The sequence below is a fragment of the Podarcis erhardii genome, assembly GCF_964252035.2.
Source record: "Podarcis erhardii genome assembly, chromosome: Z".
Lineage (NCBI taxonomy): Eukaryota > Metazoa > Chordata > Lepidosauria > Squamata > Lacertidae > Podarcis > Podarcis erhardii.
Window position 1 is genome coordinate 30,043,235 of NC_138504.1, and position 21,670 is coordinate 30,064,904.

The 21,670-nt window shown below is 44.4% G+C and overlaps 1 protein-coding gene across 1 annotated transcript; it reads right to left on the reverse strand.

Annotated features, from left to right (window-relative positions):
- Positions 1–688: 688 nt before the first annotated feature.
- LOC309333520 (G-protein coupled receptor 83-like) lies at positions 689–14,373 on the reverse strand. Its single transcript, XM_081847168.1, has 5 exons — positions 13,744–14,373; positions 12,882–13,007; positions 8,346–8,479; positions 4,612–5,226; positions 689–727 (listed from the first exon to the last, which is right to left on the reverse strand). The coding sequence occupies exons 1-4, from the start codon at positions 14,173–14,175 to the stop codon at positions 4,632–4,634; spliced, it is 1,287 nt and encodes a 428-aa protein (XP_081703294.1). The 5' UTR covers positions 14,176–14,373; the 3' UTR covers positions 689–727; positions 4,612–4,631.
- Between the last annotated feature and the right edge of the window lie 7,297 nt (positions 14,374–21,670).

Consider the following 21,670-nt stretch of genomic DNA (forward strand, 5'->3'; position numbering starts at 1 on the left):
GTGCTAAACTGGCGCAGTGCGGCACAGGGACTTGCTTCTGTGGCGCCAGAAATTGCGTCTGCGCATGCGCAGATGCTGGAAATCACGGGCGTGCGCAGTCACACACACACACAATCTGGCCCATGGAGGGATCTCCACGGGACCGATCTGGCCCAGGCAAGATAAACCTTGCTGACCCCTGTTCTAGACCCTCCAGTCAGGAGAGTCTAATACGCTGCTTGAATGAAGGTTCTATAGCTGGAAAATGCAGCATTATTTCCACAGTTGATTTTGAGTGGTCTTAACATCCCTAATTAGCTTTTATGTCAATTACCACAAGGTGTGCCTGTAATTTTTTCTATTAAGTACATTTTCTGTAGGTATACCAGATTAAGTGTCAAGTATAACACAGGGGAAATATGGATTTTTTTTTGGGGGGGGGGGAGAAAGTCCCTACAGCCAAACTGCATTTTTGAATGCTGTCATTAGTACCTGATTGGGGACTCTAATAATAATACAAAGCATTTTTATATCGTTTTTAAACTGCCCTGTGATCTTCAGAGGAAAAGTGGTATAGAAATTTAATTAAATATAAATATAAGTAAATAAACATTTTGAATTTCCACTTCCATAATTTTCCACGGAATGGGTGTAATTTTGAGAGACTCTCTCCCCTTTCTTCCTTGTCGTGATCAAATGTGTGTTTTAGCTTGTTCCTGCTGACGTCTTCATCTAGGTCCACTTCACCCTACCTGTGTGAACACAAAATAAAAACAATCTTTGTTGGAGTTGATATGGGCATCTTTCTTACTCTGGCACAACTTTTTCCTGTAATAAAGCCATGGCACTGGAACATGAGAATTCTAGAGAAATCCTGTACACAGTCTGCTGGTTGACTTGGCACCTGCAAAATGAAAGAAATGAGCAACCAAAGACGAGTGTGTAGAGGTGCCCTTAGGCTTCCTGGTTCAGTGCTTCAGTATTGAGCCAAACCTCTGGGAAGTATGTAATACCATAAAAGGTAAAGGGACCCCTGACCATTAGGTCCAGTCGTGACCGACTCTGGGGTTGTGGCATTCATCTCGCTTTACTGGTCGAGGGAGCTGGTGTACAGCTTCCGGGTTATGCGGCCAGCATGACTAAGCCGCTTCTGGCAAACCAGAGCAGCGCACGGAAACGCTGTTTACTTTCCCGCCGGAGCGGTACCTATTTATCTACTTGCACTTTGATGTGCTTTTGAACTGCTAGGTTGGCAGGAGCAGGGACCGAGCAACGGGAGCTCACCCTGTCGCAGGGATTCGAACCGCTGACCTTCTGATCGGCAAGTCCTAGGCTCTGTGGTTTAACCCACAGTGCCACCCGCGTCCCTAACATATGCCTTATTCAAGCATAGGTTTGTTAGTACTTCCCCTATATGGGCTGAAGCATCCATACTGCTTTGCTTGCATAAGGTCCCAGGTAGGGCTGGGACTGTGTGTGTGCCCCCACATCTGAAACCCTGGAGAACTGCTGCCAGTCAGTGCAGATAATAGTAAGTTAGATGGACTAGTGGTCTAACTTTGGATATGGCAGATTACTAATATTATTAGTATTGCCCTCCCTTCACCACAAAGTATCTATTCCAGGGGCTGACACTGTACCTCCACACTATGAGGAGGAAGTGAGTTGCAGGAGGAGTTAGCTGCTAGGAGCAGTTCTAATGAGTCGATTGCAGCCTCTGGGAGCTTATGGCCAGGACTTGTAAACTGGGGTGTTTGTGAGGGCATTTTGATGGGGATGGCCAGAGTACTGTTTCACAGTGTATGTAGGACCAAGAGACATGAAGGACAAGGGAGCTGCTGGAGCCACATGGGCACCTTAGTTCAAGAAGAATATTGACAAGCGGGGGATGTGTGCGGAGAAGGGTGACCAAGATGATCAAGGGTCAGGAAAGCCTTATGAGGAATGGTTGAGGGAGTTGGGTATGTTTACCCTCAGGAAGGGGGAGACAAAGAAGAAGACAGCCAGCTTCATGCATGTAAGGAAGGTGGAAGATGGAGCATGCTTGTTTTGTCCTGCTCTGGAGGGTAGAACCCAAACCAATACGTTCAAGGATTGGAGTACTGTGTCCAGTTCTGGGCACCACAGTTCAAGAAGGACACTGACAAACTGGAACGTGTCCAGAGGAGGGCAACCAAAATGGTCAAAGGCCTGGAAACGATGCCTTATGAAGAATGGCTAAGGGAGCTGGGCATGTTTAGCCTGGAGAAGAGGAGGTTAAGGGGTGATATGATAGCCATGTTCAAATATATAAAAGGATGTCACATAGAGGAGGGAGAAAGGTTGTTTTCTACTGCTCCAGAGAAGCGGACACGGAGCAATGGTTCCAAACTACAAGAAAAAAGATTCCACCTAAACATTTGGAAGAACTTCCTGACAGTAAGAGCTGTTCGACAGTGGAATTTGCTGCCAAGGAGTGTGGTGGAGTCTCCTTCTTTGGAGGTCTTTAAGCAGAGGCTTGACAACCATATGTCAGGAGTGCTCTGATGGTGTTTCCTGCTTGGCAGGGGGTTGGACTCGATGGCCCTTGTGGTCTCTTCCAACTCTATGATTCTATGAAGGAAGAACTTTATGACAATAAGAGTTTCTGACCGTGGAGCAGAGTCCCTCAGGAAGTGGTGGACTCTCCTTCTTTGGAGATTTTAAAGCAGAGGTTGGATGGCCATCGGTCATCGATGCTTTAGTTGAGATTCCTGCATTGCAGAGGGTTGGAGTAGAATATACAATACTTGGGGTCCCTTCCAACTCTACAGTTCTATAATTCTATGAACCTCAAATCCTTTGGAGCAATGCTTCCCAGAGTGGGTGGTGGTGCCCCCTGGGGGACATGGGATTACCTTGGGGACACTTAACATGCAAGGGGGTGGTGCTGGAGGTGTAAATTGCTATCAGTCTTCGAAAAGCTGGTATCAGTAGATCAGCTTTGTTGAATTAATGAAGCCAAATAGTTTTAATTGGATTCTGTATAATTATTTGCTACTGTTTTAAACTTTTATTGTGTTCTTAACTGTTACCGTTTTTAATTTTAATGTGTTACTATTTTCTAATTGGATGAGCAGGACTGGATTGCATCTTCCATTGTTCTCAGAAGATGAGAGTTAGGAGGTAGCAAAAAAGGGTGAAAGAAGAAACAAATCAGAAGCGGAAGTTGGGGGAAGCCCAAGAGGGGAGGGAGGAAGGAATGTATAGTAAATGTTATGAATATGAGATGTATGTAATGAATGAAAAAGGAAAATGAATAAAAAAGTTTTAAAAAGAAAAAATAAATATTTCCAACAACAAAAGTGCAATGATGTGGTTAAATAGCGCCACCTGCTGCTTGGTAGTGGGAGTTTGTTTGCTTGTTTGTTTTTAAAAAACACATCACCACTACCATATTTATGCGACATCAAATCTAACTCGTACCTATATTTTCAAAACCTTGAAACAAAAATGTACTGCATTTTTCTGTGCAAAACGTGCCTCCATGTATAATACGCCCCCTATTTTTTTAAACCCCAAATTAAGAAATTAACTTGTTTAGCTTTTTTGGGGGGGGGGGGAGCCTGCTACTGCTGATCACTTGCCACAGCTACTGCCGATCGCACACCTCGCCACAGCCACCAATTGTCTGCCTGCTTGCCGCCACCGACAGCCCACCTGCCCCCTTGCCACAGCTGCTAATCACCTGTCCACCTCGCCACAGCCGCTAAGCACCTGCCCAATTGCTGCAGCTACATCCAATCGCCAGCAGCCACCAATCACCCACTCAATCACCACTGCCAATCTCCTGCTTGCTGCTGCCATTAATCGCACCCCCCCTCTGCATTCACTATCCGTGTATAAGATGACACCCAATTTTTGCCTAATTTTTTAAAGCAAAAAGCATTGTCTTATACACAGAAAAATATGGTATTTGCTGGTGCAATCAAATCTAATGCACACTCTAATTTTTGCAATGTTATTTGGGCAAAAAAAGTGTGTATTATATTCGAGTAAATACGATGAATATTTAAAGCAGTATCATGACCGTTTAGACCAGTGGTTCCCATAGTGGGTGGTCCTGCCCCCTAGAGGGTGGTCAGTTACTTAGGGGGCGCTAAGAGGCAGGGGGCAGTAGTAGTTGTTGAAGGTTCAAATGACTATCAGGCTTTGGAAAGCTGGTACCAGTGGATCAAGTCTATTAGTTTTGTTGAATTGATTAAACTAAATAGTTTTAATTGCATTTTGAATAAGTGCAATTAATTGTTACAGTTTTGAATTTTATGGTGCTCCTACCTTCCTCAGTGGGTTGTGAAGACTGCTGTTCTGAATAATGTTTTTTACAGGACAGGGAAGGTGACACCCAGAACCAAGGGGCTGGTGGCCCAAAAGTATGGAGCCACTGCTTTGGAGGCTGGAAAGTAGGAACTGACTGAGGCAGTGGTTATGGATGCAATTGTTTTTCTTTCTGGAAGAATTCATAAGTGTTATGTATGATACTAGCAACAAAAACAGACTAGGAAGGTATGAGAAACCCAGTGCTAGGTCTGTTTCAGCAAATGAACAATCCTGTATTAAACCTGCCATCATCTGAATGAGATATTTTACATATTTGCCAAACGTTTCGTCAACTCACCTTGATCGGGCCCAGCTCACAAATCCGTTTTGAAAGTCTGCACGTTTGTGGTTGAGCGGATGCTCTGTAAAGAAAACCTTTGCTTGCATTTGATTTGCTGCACCCATGCCTCCCCACACGGCAAGGTTGCCCCTGGAATGAGGTTGTCTCTCGTCTGCTGCGCCTTCAGGAACATGGTGAACAAGGACTTGAGCTCGGAACGGAAGCTGTCATTCAGCCAGCAGTAGATGAAAGGATTGTAGCAAGTGCTGCTCATGGCAAACCAATGAAGGACGAAATAGAGGGAGTTTTTGGTTCTGATGTTCATGGTGGAGATGAGCAGCACGTAGCAGTTGAGCGGGAACCAACAGAGGGCAAAAACCACCACCACCAGCACAAGCATTTTAATGCTTCTCTTCTTGTTGTTGTGATGGACGATGTACTGCTGCGTGGTGACATCCCCCACGGCATTGCGCAGCCAGAGCTTCTTGGCCAGCCGTGTGTAGGTGACGGAAATGATGAGGAGGGGCAAGAGGTAAAGGAGGAGGAAAGTGGAAAGGTCCACATATTTCTGCACCACCTCTGCTGGCTCAGGAAAATCGGGGAGGCACAAGCTACGAATAGTAGTTTCCCTTTGAAAATAAATAAACATTTATTCTGGATATGTAGTCAAGAAAACTTCGGAAATTTTTATGTAGCTTAAAATAGATGAGCATACTGTTATGGGGGGGGGTTGGGGGGAGGGATGCAGTCTGGATGATATTTGTGGGTCCCTTCAAGGGCCTGCTTAGAATCTTAGCTCCTTTGCTGGCCAATTTAAGTGCTATTTACTGCATCCTAAGAGGTTGCTCTGTTGCCATAGAGTCCGTTTTATAATTCTGGATTGATAGAATTTCATTAATACCAAAAGTACATCTCTTCAATCTGTGGGATAACGAGCCTCATCTGGCGTTGCCATACATCCGGATTTCCTCCAACATATCTGGAATACTGCTGCCTCTAGCAGTGTGTGAGTGGAAATCAATAAAATGTTGGGGGAAATCCGGTTGTATGGCAGCTCATGTTGGCAGTGCACTTTTTGCTGATTTTCCATTCAAAAAGCTCAAAAGCCACAAAAATAATAAATGCAATTTTGCCCAAAAAGCTCAATAACTTTTCTGTCCATATTTTTCCTGTTTAAAATATGGCAACCCTATCCTGTAACCAACATGCTTAAGTCTAATTAATGCATTAAGGGGTTAATTCTATAGAGTTAGCTGTCCTGCCAGGCTTAGCTAGTTCACCCACCCGCACTTTGGGAAAAGGGTAATCAAGCCTATTGCTACCAGAGAAGCTCAGTTTTGAGCTGGTTGCTACAGTTCAGACTGCATGACTCTTGCAAGCCATTCTTGTGTTCCTATATGAATAATTTTGGAACTTTTACCACAGTAACTATGCCAGGTTTTACTGCCTCTGTTTTCTGCCTGAATAAATGTAAGGAAGGTGCCACGCAAGCCTCCATGGGGAGAGCATTCCACAAATGTGGAACCACCACAGAAAAGACCCATACACGTGTTGTCACCCCCCCAGGCCTCTTGTGGAGGAGGCACATGAAGAAGGGCCTCAAATGACGATTGTAGGTTCTGGGTCGGTTCATATGAGGAGAGGTAGTCTGTGAGGTATTGCAGCCATTTAAGGCTTTATAGGTCAAAACCAGCACTTTGTATTGGGCCCAGAAACTGACTGGCAGCCAGTGCAGTCGGACCAGGATCAGTGTAATATTCTCAAACCATCTTGTTGTGGTGAGCAACCTGGCCGCCAAATTCTGCACCAGCTGAAATTTTTGAACCATCTCGATGCAGCCCGAAGTATAATGCATTGCAGTAATCTAACCTAGAGGCATAGACAACAGAAGTCAGGCTATCTTCGTCCAGACAGGGGTGCAGTTGGGCCACCAAGCAGAGCTGGTAGAAGGCACTCTGCACTAGGGCTGGGCGATGTATTGATACATTGTCCAAAACTGGTTTGAAGTTCACATCATGGTAATGGTTTCATAACAGCTGACATGGCAATATATCCTGAATCACAATGTGTGTGTGAACTACGTACAAAATTACGATGTGGGGAAAACCGTGAAGCTGGTCAGCGATTTTCTCATTATTCCTGCTGCATTATTCCTTGTTGGTCTGCCGCCTCAGCTCTCCGCTGCCTCGTGCAGATGGCAGGGAACCACAAGAACAGGCGCTGAAGAAAGCAGCCTGCCTGGGAACTTTCCTCAGTAATAGTGACGCCATGAGCTTCTTGTTTTTAAGCTCAGGGGCCAGGCTGGTAGGTGGCTGAGGGAGATGCTATGGACTTCTTACTGGGAGCTCCTTCCCCCCTCCATCCTTTCTCCTTATTTGGACTCTCTCTGCTCATCCGAAGGTGCCTCCTGACACCTGACCTCCGCCAGGTCCCTTGCAGAACTCCTTGTGCCTCACCTCCCCACCCCCACCCCCCATGTTGCTGCCAAACCCTGTGTTTTGAACCACTGCTTGGTCCCACTGAAATTAAACCGTATGCAATATGCAAGCTCAGAATACTCTGAGATCCTTCTTCCCATTTCACCTCTCTTCTCATCCATTCTTGTCTTACAGATATTGTCACTGCATTTTTTTTTTCATGGCTTGATTCACATCTTTAATATCCTGTTTTCAGCCTCCTGAACTGCAGTGATGCTGTGCTGCAAAGGGAAGTTTCACACACACTGGCTGTTGTCCCAAAGTGGGAAGCAAGAATGGAATGACAATTGATTCCCCAGAACCACTGCTCCCATTCTGTTGTTCCTTGCCATATGAATATTGGTTACTCGATTTAAAAAGGGTAGGGGGCTAATCTCAAGGAAGGGGTGGCTGAGTTGGTGCCATCCAGGTGTCATACTGAGCTCCCATCAGCCCCAGACAACACAGTCCAAGGTTGGGGATGATGGGAGTTGTGTAGCACAGCAACATACTGTTGTGGGTTTGGTGAGTCCTTTCCCATTTGGGGGGTCCTGCCCAGTGAAGGTTGGAATCTAACAGAGGAGGAAGTTGCTAAACTGGTCAGACCTTTTCTTTGTAAGATAATGACCTTAGCTGCTCACTCAAGTGTCCTCATCAGCACCCCAAAAGTATAAGCTGGGTTGCAAGAACTACAACTAGGTGTGATGGGACCCTCGGTGCTAATGGGTGGGGCTTTCTCCCATTCACTCACCTCTGTACGGTAACTGATTTGTAAGAAAACTGATAGCTGTTATTACCAATAATTGGCTGCCTTGTGACTTGCAGCAACTCAGAATCAAAAATGCAAATGACCAAAGGAAATGGCTTTGAAAGCCACAAAAGCAGTAACACTTAAAATATGAAGCGAGGAAGGTGTGCTGCTTTAGGCTGGAGTCTGACTAATTGTAAATAAGCGATCAACGCACTCAGAGGTGCCCACCTCCAGAGCCCCCTGCTGCCCCTTTGCCCCTTAGCAACTCCCCACCTCCCAGGGGACATTGCCACCTACTTTGGGAATCACTGGTGTAGGCAGTATTTAGCTGGATGGGTGCATGGCCTGACTCAGTATAACACACCTTCCTGTATTCCACCTACAGAATGGAAGTTGCCTAGTCCAGCCTCCTGCCAATGTAGGAAATCCACTCCTGTGGCCATCTTTGGTAGGAGGTGAAGCTTGCTTTTTATTTTTTATTTTTTAAAGTAACACATAGTTTGACAGGTGAGAAAAGAAAAGAGTAGGTTAAAATACTCACCTATAATTATAAATGAAGAGCTTTTGGTAGATAGCATGGGGTAATGAAAAGCAGGCTGCCATCATCCAGATGCTGGAAATGGCCAGTGCTCCTTTGGTCAGTGACATCCTTGGCTTGAGTGGGTTGAGGATGACCTGGAAGAAAGGATGCCTCACAGTGATTCTCATCTCTGCAGACCAGGGGTGGGTAAAGTGCAGGCCATACCCACACCCATACCCATAAAAAGCTCCCCATAAATTTAATTGCCATGCTGGGCACTACCTGCACCATGCATTTAAAGCACTGTGACCCCATTTTAAATGGCCACAGCTCCCCCCAAAGAATACTGGGAGTTATAGTTTGTTAAGGGTTCTCACAGTTGTTTGGAGACCACCTCCCCCCACCCCCAACATTTCCCAAAGCAGTTAACAACTAGTCTGTCTTCCCAGGGAACTCTGGGGATTGCAGCTTTGCGATAGGAATAAAGGGGCCTCCTAAGAACTCTCAGCACCCTTGACAAACCACTTCCCATGATTCTTCGGGGAAAACCATGACTGCCAAAAGCAGTGACTCCTTTTTTTGGGCCACCCCCTCATTCCATAAACTCACCCCAGTGCTCCCTACAAAGGGCATTTTTCAGAATAGTGGTTTGCACAGCCCACTAAGGAAGATAGGAACAGCATAAAAATCAAAACAGTACCAGTTAATAAATTGGCATTTATTCAAAAGCCAATTAAAACTATTTAGTTGAATTAATTCAACAAAGCTGATGCGGATAGTTCAATTGGTAAGAGCGTGGTGCTGATAACACCATGATTGCAGGTTCCAAATGAAACACCTGCATATTCCTGCATTGCAGTGGGTTGGACTAGATGATCCTCAGGGTCCCTTCCAACTCTACAATTCTAAGTTGGCGACCATGGCTGCATCTAAGTTAGTGATGGACTTGATCCAGTGGTACCAGCTTTTCAAAGTCCGATAGTCATTTGCACCTCCCACAACCGCTACTGCCCCCTTGCCTCTGAGCATCCGCTAGGTACTTCCACTGCCCTCTAGGGGGCAGTACTGCCCACTTTGGGAACCACTGGTCTAAACAGTCATGATACTGCTTTAAATATATAGTGCGGATGTTTTTAAAACCTCCCACTTTCCACTCCCACTACCAAGCAGAGCGTGGCGCTGTTTAACCCCATTACTGCACTTATGTGGTTGGAGAGATTTAACCCACATCTCTGTGACCAGGGCCAGGCAGCCATGGGAGATGCAATTCAGACCCACTCATCCAATCAGTCTTGACAATGGAGGCTCTTGACCTTCATTATCGTGCTGGTGTGAATCTTGAATCAGAGACAGTGCTTTGAGTTCTGAAGTCCTGCCTCTTCTTACTGCATCAGACATAAAAGGGCTGGGTGATCATGCAAGAATATTGGCATAAGCAACCACCGTTATCAGCTTCTTGCTAATGGAAACCTGTTGGCTGAAGTTTGCAATCCATGGGAGATGCACAGACTTGGCTGAAGAAAGGCAGTAGAGTTACCTGCAAGTCCGTGGTTTCCAGTTAATGCTCAGCACATAAAAGGGAGTGCTGTGTTTCTAGTGGTCTGCCTGTGTGGGCAAAAGCCATGTAACTCAGAGGAGTGGCTAATATCAGGCTGAAGAAAGGCAGTCATCCCTGCTGCAAACAATCTGCAAAGCTTACCTCACTGCTACCAGCACATGACAATCTGGTGCTTTTAATGCTGCCAGTGCTTGACTTATTAGGGAGATGGCCTCAATAATAATAGAACACTTTCTCTGAACACTCAGGGGAATATTTCAGTATTCACTTCCTAAGCCTGCAATTTCTTTCTACCTTATTTTAGTGTCACAATGTTCTATTAATCATTTTCCCTACTGAGCTGATATTATAATACACATTGTTAGCTTACTGATGAACACAGTACCTCAGTTAATGAAAGAAGCTCCTAAGACACACTCCAACCTTTAGTTCTAACTTTTTTTTTAACTGTTTCATCTTTATGTGAGTATATTCTCCAGGAGTTAAACAAAACCCACTATACAGATAGGTAGCCGTGTTGGTCTGCCATAGTCAAAACAAAACAAATTCCTTCCAGTAGCACCTTAAAGACCAACTAAGTCAGTTCTTGGTATGAGCTTTCGTGTGCATGCACACTTCTTCAGATACCCACTATGTGACACAACGCCTATCAGTCTATCATCCTGCATTGCTGATTCTGCCCTGATGGGGGAGGGAGGTGCACTTGATGATGTCCTAGGTCCTTTCCAACTCCATGAGTCCTTAATAATCATGGCACCTGTGTAAACAATCTACCAGATCCTTGATAAACCATGTAATTTTGCTGCAGGACATTTATCAAGAAGTGCAAAACAACGGTCAGTTATTGTACATGAGTATGTGTGAATGCTGAACCTCTTTATTCTAATATAGATCAATAGTGCCATCTAGAGCTAAGAACACTGTATGGAAACAATATCCTTGGTTTCATTTCATTTAATCCTTTCTTTCCTATAATAGCAAACTGGTCTGAATTGACTAGTTCTTTTGTAATGGAAGTTCAACACCATTAGGAAGTCGAACCATCCTCTAGGCACATTTCTGATTAGTGGTTGTTGGCATCTATCTGTCTTGAGAGACAATGCAGTGTACCTTTGGGGGTGAAGTCAAACTGCTGTGTTAGCAACACCAAACTGACCTCCCTGGGGTGCAAGTCTAGGCAGTGTGCATAGAGGTCCTGGGCTGCCTGGATGACAAGACCCGCCCCACCCCTTGGTGTCACTGATGCGGTCCAAAGGAAATCAGAGCAATATGTTTGGCATCCCAGGAGTTGCTGAAAGGAGGCGTACAAGGCGCTGTCCAACTGTCTTAGGGACTGCACTCTGGATTTGTGTTGGGTCCAGCAGAGGTTTAGTGTCAGAGTTTTCCTTCCCCTGGATGCACTACCTTCTCAGGTAGATGAGTCCCATCTGCCCCTCACTTCCATCTACAACACATGCAGAAACTGCCTTCTTGAGGTCTACTGGGTCCACTCAGTCCACAACAGCCTGTTTTCACATGCAGGGGAAGTCCCCAACTCATCAAGGATTTGAGACCCATTGGCTGCCCCTCACCTGGTTTAGCTTGCCAGTCAAAGCTGTTCCTGGGGTGTAGCCGCTGACCTATGCTGACAGCTTCTAGGACCCACAGGTGAAAGCTGAGTGCAGGGTGGGGACCCAGGTGGACAAACTACCTCAGAAAATGTACAACACGTCATCCACCAGAGGTACAACCCCTCCCCTAACACCCCAGACACCGCTTCTGATTGATACCTAACCACTTACATGAGAGATGGAGCTTATTTCACCATTGGTTCAAACTACAGTCCAGGCAGGCAGCTTTTTCTGGACCCAAACTATAACAAATGTGTGACATATTCTTTAGTCCTTTGTCTCCTTTGGAACCATGAAAACCAGAGATATTCTGCAAGGGACTAGCACTTTCCTAGGCTGCCTTCTTTCCAGGAGCTCTGCATGTTTTCTGACACCCAAGACAATACTCAAATAGGCAAAATGTAATTAGCTAAATTAGATTGCCTTTAAAAATGTTATTTGGAAGTCTCTCTTTGTGTGATTTGTTGCATTCCTTTCTCCCTCTGAAATAAAGTTACTTATATATCATGACAGTTGGTTTTCTCTGTAATACAGGCAACCCCCCATTTTGCACCCCCATTTCTGAGCATTCTTGCGCGTTGGCAGAGCACGCATAAGCCAAGCCCACCCCACCCCGTCATGCCCTGTTATGCCCTGCCCTCTTCCAGGTCCAAATGACCTGCATGTCAGTGGTCACGCAATAATTAAACGTGCGCAAAATAACCACTGCCCGGGCTGTTTTTCACCTGATCAGATTGGATGGATGAGCTGCAGTACCCTTCTCTGACCATTATGGGAAAGGGCCATAGCTCAGTGATAGACCATCTGCTTTGCATGCAGGGAGGTCCCAGGTAGAATCTCCAATGGCATCTCCACTTAGTGCGGAGAGAGATTCGTGTCTGAAACCCTAGGAAGCCATGGGCAGTCAGTGTAGACAGTATTGAACTAGATACACCAATGTCCTGACTTCGTATAAGAAGCTGCTTATACACCCAAGTGACCACTCCTAACAAATACATACATACACTGGCTGTTTATTATGGTGGGCAATTTCAATTTCCTTGTGTCCTTAGGGCACCCATTCTCCCACTGCCCACTCCACAACTTTGTGTAGTCAAGACTAAAGGCAAAATAGCGTTAGTTTCAGGCATAGGAGCCAACCTCTAGGGCCCATGGTCCCTTCAGCCACTCCCCAATAAAATATTTGAGGGGGCCAGGGTTCCCCAAAGTTGATGAGTAGTGCAATTCAAATGGTGTGCATGTGCTACACCTTGTGATCAATTATGCAGGACAGGGATAATTGACAGGGATCAATTATACCTCCTCCCCCCATATTTTATTCAAGTTGGCACCCCTGGTTTCAGGATACCTTTTGCAGGGGGAGGTGGGGGATGGGGTGGGGTTTCATACCTGATGCCGGTCCAGGGCTATAGCTGTCAGGGTCAGGGTGGAGACGTGGAGAGAGCAATACTGCGCAAAGCGGCTGACATGGCACATGCTTTCCCCAAAGACCCACGTGCTGTTCACGAACCGAACCTGCGGAAGAGACTGACAAGAATAATGGGGCCAGCAGAAGATTTGTGGCTAACAACTAGGATTCATTTGGTACAGTCAAGCACATGGGGTTTCCATCGGCACATGGGGTCAGGAGGACCTCTGTCCATTTGTGAAAGTTCGCAAAGATTAAAATAGGGACTTCTGTCAATTTTTTACTTGTTCTGACTGTTAGCTTGCCAGGTGGCTAACAACTCTCCTAACAACTCTCAGCACCTTTAGCAAACTACGTCTCCCAGAATTCTTTGGGAGAGCCATTTATTTATTAATTTAAAAGATTACAGTATTTATAGTCCACTTGTCATTGAATGTTTTGAATCTCAGAAAGGGGAACAAAGTTTATAAAAATAAACATAGAAAAATGTCCACCAAAATTACAAAATCATATAAACAGGACCAATAAATACTGTAACCAAACAATTCTATCATAAGGCAAACAAGCAAAATCACTGCAACATAAACTAATATTTCCAATTTAATGAAATATGAGCCTCAAGGTCAGCAGTTCGGCCAGGCAGGGGTGGGCAGATGGATTTGCTGACCTCCTCTAGCTCTCCCATGAACATTTAAAGTGGGATCACAGTGCTTTAAATGTATGGTGTGAACAAGGCCCTGCGTGTCCAGCACACCAAATGCAAATGCAAGGCAATGACTTAATCCAGGCAGTGACCTCCTACCTTTCTGGCCTGGGGGCATGGCAGTTTGGCAAAGGACTTACCAAAGTGAAAGGTGTGTTGAGCAAGGTGATCATGATATCAGACAGGGCCAGGTTGGCAATGAAGAGGCTGGTGGCTGAATGCATCCTCCTCCTCCTCCTCCTCTTCTTCATCACCACATGGCACACCAGCAAGTTACCAAAGAGAGATACGATGATGATGATTGTGTAGGCCACAATGAGGAGAGCTTTCATGGTGGGCTTCTGCGACTCTGGCTCGTATTTAGCCAGCTTAGCAAACTTCTCCCACTCAATGATCTGGCTCTCTGTCCAGTTGAAGGGTGTGCCATTCTTGGCTTGGTAGAGTAACATAAACTTGGCCAGAGAAAAATTGCATTTGGACTCCTGAGGAGGACATGGGAAGTGAGGTGAATGGGATAGAGGGAAGAGGAGCATGTGAGAGAGGTGGTCTTCCAGCCAGCTGGAGCCTTGCATGGAGACAGGCTAAGTTAGCAGGAGGCGTTTGTTCCAGCGAGTGGGACTAAATAGCAGAGAGAGAGAGAGAGAGAGAGAGAGAGAGAGAGAGAGAGAGAGAGGGAAGCTTTTTAGCCAACTCAGGTTGGGAGCAGCTGTCAGGTCAAAGGCAGCATTTAAATGTCCAAGTAGAAAGAAGTCTTGAGGTGCATTAAATATGTTTTGTAGCACACTGTTTTGTAGCACACTAGTGTGTCATTTGACAAAAAATGTGGACAGTAAAAGTGGAGCTGGGAAAATCTGGTGTGTTCATTTTTCTTTTGCATGCTGAAGGGCAGCACATATGTGCACAAAAATAAAGAAAAATGGCATACGGCAGAGCACACACAAATCATGGAGAAAGATCAGGTGTGCAGCTTTAATTGGTCATCTTGGGTTGTTTTGTGCTACCCGTTATTGAGGCATTCAGTCTTCCAACTTCTGAGAGTGCCCTACAGTGTTTTGTTCTCCCCCCTTCCTTTTTTCAAAGCACTTTACCCTCCTATTTGCTTTGTCAATTTTTTTGGAGCACAATTCTTCTAAAATGTGTATTTTCCCCTCCCTTCTTTATAATTCTCTTCCCAGCGGGATTGTCCTGCAGAACATGTGAATGATATCAGGGGAAAACATTAACATTATGCTGATAGATTTGATTTTTTCTTTTCTGTACAATAGAAAGTGACTATGCAAATTGCCTTGATAACAGGTCTCCTGACATATTCAGAGATGTGCTTGGAACAGTGTCCTAAACAGGGAACAAGCTGGCTTCTGGCACCATAAGTTCACCTCTGTTTTCTTTTCTTCCTGCATTCCGTGTTCTTCTTCAGTACAGTATAAAATGAAGGGTTCTTTATTTAGTCTTTTGCTTTCAATTACATTTTTCAATCAGCAGGCAGCCAGATGAACAGATGAGGCACGATTGTAACTCTGTACAAACTGAGCAAGGTTTGATAACAAAGAGTTCTTGTGACTAGACTGTGAAAATAAAATGTCCATTTCCAGAACATGTTCCTCCCAACAGTCAACATTACTAGCTCAGAGTGAACAGGCAACCTAGTTCTGAAGCAAAAGTCCATAAAGTAAGCAACCCCCCCCTTCTAAAACTCTGTGGTTAGGGTTGTTCAGACAGTTGCCATGGTTTCAGGGGTTTCAGGGGTGCCAACTTGAATAAAATATTGGCAAGCTCTGCCCCACATAATTGATCACAAGATGTGGTGCATGCACACCATTTGAATGATAATGCCCATCAACTCTGGCCCCCCCCAGCTCTGATATGTTCTCACGAGATATCATGGAGCCATCCAAGTCCTCATGAGATCTCCCTGGCAGAGAGCTCAAAAGTTCTTTTTGTGCCAATTTGCTCAATTTCAACCGGCCACATTGGACTACACAAGCTTGAAACCACACAAATTAAAAATGTGTAAGATGCAATCATACTGTAGTGCTATGTAGACATAGAGAAACAAACCTAACTTTAAAAAGTACTACCTGTGCTCCCTTTTGTCTACCAGAGTACTCATAATCCAGGATGCTAAAGGGAGAACAAATAATCCTTCAAAAGTTGTTTATATACTATTCATTCATTAATTCTTGGCCCTTCAGGTGTGTGGGGAGAACCAAGTCTCCGAAGCAGCTTTCATCAATCTGTAGTAAGCTACCATAGTCCCTGCCCCTCAGGTTTACAATCTAAAAGACACAACACAAAAGGAAAAGAGGTTGGACTGGAGATGGGAAAAAAGGCAAACTCAGACACCAGTTCTCAGGTACAATACGTGCTATTTTTCTAGAAAAAGCAGAACTCACCATGAATGCCTCCCTTATTCTTTTAGAATAGCAATGGTGCCCACTTGAGAGGTGCCAGAACTGAGTTCCAGTGAGTTCTGGCTGGGGGAACAAAAGCCCTGGATATAATATTTTTTAAAGTGCTTTTCCTGACAGAGAGGCACAAAGCAAGCTCTCTGCAGTTGTTCCTTCTCTACCCAGTGGATAGGGCCGAGAGGCTCTTCAGAGAGTGCTGCCCTTCCAGTCTGCAGTCCCAGGAGAACAGTGCTTTCCTTTTCCACCCACCTAAATTGTTACGATTGGGAGGCAATGCTCACCAACATTTAGTTAAAACCCAGAAATAACACAGCAGACAAAGCCAGCAATCATGTTTGGAGAGTCAGCTTTTATGTCTTTCCAGAAGGAGATGCAATGGCACAGTACAAGCCCACACAAGGTTGCTCAGATCCAAATCCCACTAAGCTCAATGGGTTTTACTTACTTACCTGGGGGTAAGTGTGTTTAGGCCTATAGTTTAACAAACTACTGCTGAAAATCAGCCCCATTAACTACGAACCCCTAAATTTGGGAGACCTCTCCAAACCTGTACCAAAGTTTAGGAGGTTTTTTTTGCAGTGAAAACCTTGTGTCTTGTAGCACCCCACAAACTGAGCAATTGATACATCAAACATGGGGTTCACACTTAACTACAAACCCCAAAATTTGGGCACCAGGAATTATGTTTTAAGTGACCACTGCACCTTATTGGCTTTGCCTGGTACATTTTTATGAAATGAATGGAACAAAAATTCCCACTTATTTAAAAGGTGCATGTTTCTAGATTACATTTCTTGTGTCTTAAATATGTGGCTTGTGTGTTAAATCTACTTCAGGAGCCCTTACAAACTAGCTATTTATTGGGTATTCATTCTGACTGCTTGCACAAAGCTTCCTCAGAGGCTAGATTATATCTGGTCTTTATCAAGCATTCATTGTGATTTGCTTGTGGGATGACAATGACAATGAGAATTTGTCTGGAATCCATCCTAATTCACTTGAGGTGTCTTTAAGCATCTTCATGTTAGTCATTCATTCATCCCACGTTTTACTGTGAATTTCCCTGTCAGTTTCCAAACCAAAGTCCTTTTCTCAAAGAAGAAATAAAGTACGGTAGATTTGCATATCCTGGCACAAAACAGCACCTATTTACTTTAAATGATCTACCGTACTTGAATCAGTACTGCAAAATACTGACAGTTCAGACATTAAATTGGTTCAGCAAATCACCCCTTTTGTCTGTTGAAGTGCATTTCTGCTGTGAATTTTCCCAGTTATATTTTTTAAAATACTCACATAATCTGTTTTAAATTGTGTTATAAAACTAATAACCGCATACCTATAGGTAACATTTTTTTTACCATTCATGAATCAGCAGTAAGAGTAAGATTCTATGCAACAAACACGAAGCAACTGTGTGTACATACATAGAATAGAATCGTAGAATTGTAGAGTTGGAAGTGACCCCAAGGGTCATCTAGTCCAACCCCCTTTAATACAGGAATCTTGCCCATAGCTGTTCCTGGGTACTTGGAAATCAATTTGGCAATGCAATACAATGAAACATGGGTAGGAATGCACACATTATGGTGCACAAGTGAGTGGTTTTCTTACATAGGAATGATAATTCATGCAGGAAATTGTCTTGGGTGAAGCTACCCTAAGGCAGCAATCCTATATATCATTACCTGGCAACAAGCCCCATTGAAGATAGCAGAGTTTACTTCAAAGCAGGCAGGCATATGATTGCACAGTACATAATACTTCCGGCCATTGTTTGTCAGCTGAAGGCAATAACATTCTCTATTCGCTGCACAATTATTAAAACTGAAAGTTATGCACATACAAAATCTAATTGCCTGGGACTTGTTTTCAAACTGTTTATCCTCAAGGAGCAGTTTCCACTGTGATTTATTTTTTTGTTGAGAACCCCCACTTATTTTTCCACTTGTGCCTCTCCCTTTCGCAATAAGGCCTCTCCCTTTCGCAGTAAGCTGCATCAACCAAGACCCCCATGTGTGGTGCAGAGAGTTATTGGGCATCCGGAGGGGGCGGCTCCTTTTACACAGGGCCCTCCAATAACATGTTAGACCTGGTTTTGCCATTACCTGCCCACCTTTTTAAAAAATTGCATCTTGCAGCATTGCAATGTACCTGTCTTCTGTACTAACACATTGGACCCAGATATTGTAAGCAAAGTCACTTAAATAACCCAAATGCAGTTCCAGAAAGAAAAGTCCAGATAACACTTTACTGAGCAAACTGAACAGAGACAGTGTGTAATGTGAAGAGAAAGGAATAGAGAGGTTTTGTGTTTCTTAGTTCAGGCCTTGTACATAGCAGAGAGACATTCAGCCAAACACACAAATTAAAAAAACTCCCTCAGAACTACAGAGCCAATCAGAATGCATGCCACCTCAGGGTAGATCATGCCACTCTGCCTGGTTGCTATGTGAGACCTCCACCCACCCACCTCTTGGCTTTAACAGACTGTAACAGTAAAAGAATTTACTACTAAGTTACAAACTGAACGATCGCTGCTGTTGCACTTCCAACAGATACTTCAGGGACCATCTGCCCCAGAAGCCTGCCCTTTCCCAGGTCTCTGTGCCATTAGAGATCTGATGGATGGTGAACAGAGAAGGGGCCTTCTCTGTGTTGGTGCCCCAGCTCTGGAATTATTTCCCTCAGTACAACCGTCCCTATTTATATAATAGGGGCCTCCTAATAGGTGTCTCTCTGCACCCTTGACAAACTACAGCTCCCAGAACCCATGGGTATTTAAAGTGGTATCATATCATTTGAAATATATGGTGCGGATGTGACCTTTGACAAGCTATTGTTGCTTTTTGCGCCCTTCCCCTTAACCTTCTATATTCTGTAACTTTTATACTGCACTTGTAGCCTGTCTACTGTAAATAAATTATATTTGATTTGATGTTTGAGTTTGAAACTGCTAACCCAGGTGAATGAGGTCCAAATTAAACTTGAGGACATTGAGTGACCTATGGAATTTGAGGGATTCCTGAATATTCTGGGGGCCAGTGAGGTGGGGTAGCATTCTAGTTGCAGTGCTGGTGCTCATCTAAGGGCTCTGGTCTCACATGGAATGGGGAGATGGACAAGGCCATTGACTCCTAAGTGAGAAGGGGCCCTCCCTGGGCCAGGAGTTCTGACCACTACTGCCCAATCACAAATATCTCCTTATTGGGCAAGGTACTTGAGAAGGGGGTGCCAGTGCCTCTTTACGGAAGAAACAGATTCTCTGGATCACTTCAGTCTGGCTTTGATTTATTGGTTGAGTTTATTTCCATAATGAGCTGTGCCCAAGGCATTTTACAGCAAACATTCAAAACACAGAGCATGGGAAAGGCAAATGCAGAACGTCAGTAAATTCAAAAGCGGCAAAAATCAACAATCTGGCAAACACAGAATAAATTCAATATTACAAAACAAAAGCAATCTATGCTCAAGTGCATTTATATCCCACCTTTCTATCCAAGGAACTCAAGATGGCATGCACAGTTCTCTCGCGCTCCTCATTTAATCCCCACAACAACCCTGTGAGGTAGATTAAGCTAAGGGCTCACCCACACTTCTGCTTGCCCTGTGCCTAGAAAGCAAGGGCCCAAGCGTTTTCCCCTTTGTCTGGCTCCTTTCCCAGGGAAAACCCACTTTTTAGTGTTAAAATCAGTGCAAATGTCAATCCAGAGAGAATCCAATTGGTGTTTGCTCCGATTGAGTGCTAAAGGGCAGTTTTCCCCAGAGGGAAGCAGAGGTTGTCATTTGCACACATGCAACAGCTCTCTCAAGTGTACATACCTCAGCTTAATTGTGGCTTGCATTTTAAAATCAGAGGGAAGCTGGTTTGAGGGAAAGTGCACCAACCAGCAATATTTTATAAAACACGGCAGGATGTCTCTGGATCATGGCTAATGCTGTTTGTACTCAGCTTCAGAAACCAGTCGAGGGAAAGCACTGGAACCAGAGCAAAGATTAATATGACAGGCTTTTTTGTACTCAGTCTACTAAATGCCTTGCCACTGTATATTTCCATGCCTAAGAATTATCATTCAGTTTGTCTCCTCAGAAATAAAGCCGAAAGAAAGCTTTAGTGTACTGCGGTCTAGCAGAAAAAGTTAGATTTCAATGTGAGTAAGAGTCTGATTCAGAATTGCCAGTGCAAACCTGGAGATGGAATGGCAATGTTACTATTTATTACAATTTTTATGTCATGCCCTTTCTCCCAAAGGAGCCCAGGGTGGCAAACACCAAACAGCACTATAAAAAACCCAAAAACAAAAGAATATTTAAAACACTTGGAAACTATTTTAAGCTTCTGAAACATTAAAAAACTTTTAAGAATGCCTTAAAACATATAAAGCATGGAAAGTCATACATTTCACAAACAGCCTTTGAATGTGTGTCTATAAGAAAAGAAGTCCAGTGGCAGCACCAGACATTTTTTTTTTTTTGAGGGTGCATACAGAAGGGGCAAAGTACCGATATACGTCTAGATGGGTGAGTTGTATTCCACATGTTAAGATCTCTGAATGAAAAATAAGGGTATATGTTTGTGGCAGGAGTCCAGCAATTGGGGGGGGGAGTGTGTGTGGGAGCCCCTTGCTGGGTGTGTGTGTCTGCTGTCTTCTCTCCCTCTGGTGATGCCCATGATAGCATCCCAATATAACAGAATATATTCATTGCAGAGGGTCGCAATGAATTCATACACAGCTAGACACATAGTATAGTCTAAAGAACCTTCAAATAGTGCTTACTACTACTACTATAATAGTACAGTGGTACCTTGGGTTACAGATGCTTCAGGTTACAGACTCCGCTAACCTAGAAATAGTACCTCGGGTTAAGAACTTTGCTTCAGGGTGAGAACAGAAATCGTGCTCCGGTGGCACGGCGGCAGCAGGAGGCTCCATTAGCTAAAGTGGTACCTCAGGTTAAGAACAGTTTCAGGTTAAGAACGGACCTCCAGAATGAATTAAGTTCTTAACCCGAGGTATCACTGTAGTAATACAGCTATTATTGTCTTTATTACACATTCAAGGCAAGATCTGTGCTACTTCAGAAACCACAATACATTATCTTCTGGTGTTACATGTTCAACGTAGTATCAAACCAACTCTGCAGTCGAGCCGCATCCTTTTGATTTAACTCACCAGAAACATCCGAACACATGAATACAAAATTGTGCAAAAGCCGAGGAAATCTGCAGCAGCACAGGAATATTGATGCATGGGTGACAGGCAATGAAAACAATTCTACTTGTCCTTTTCACTTTACTCACCCTTTGGGGAACTGCTTCGGTTGATCCTGCTGGCTTTTCACAGCCACCCAAACCTATGGCCCAAAGGAAAATGTTGAGCACTCTTTCCCTCCTCTGCAGATGAACTACTTCCCAATCTCTCACTGTGCCTTCTTGCAGGACGCCCTGTTCTGCCTGCTCTTCCTCTAGTCCTGCAGAACACCAAACACACACAATCCCTTCTAATCACTGGGTACATGTGCCTTAACTGACTGGCCAATCAGAGATAGGCAGGAAAGTGGGTGAGGTGGGAGGGAGCTTGCTAGTAGTAAAGTGCTTGAGTTCCTTCTGTCATTTACAGGATGATGAGTGACACTTACAGTAATGCTTTTTACTACA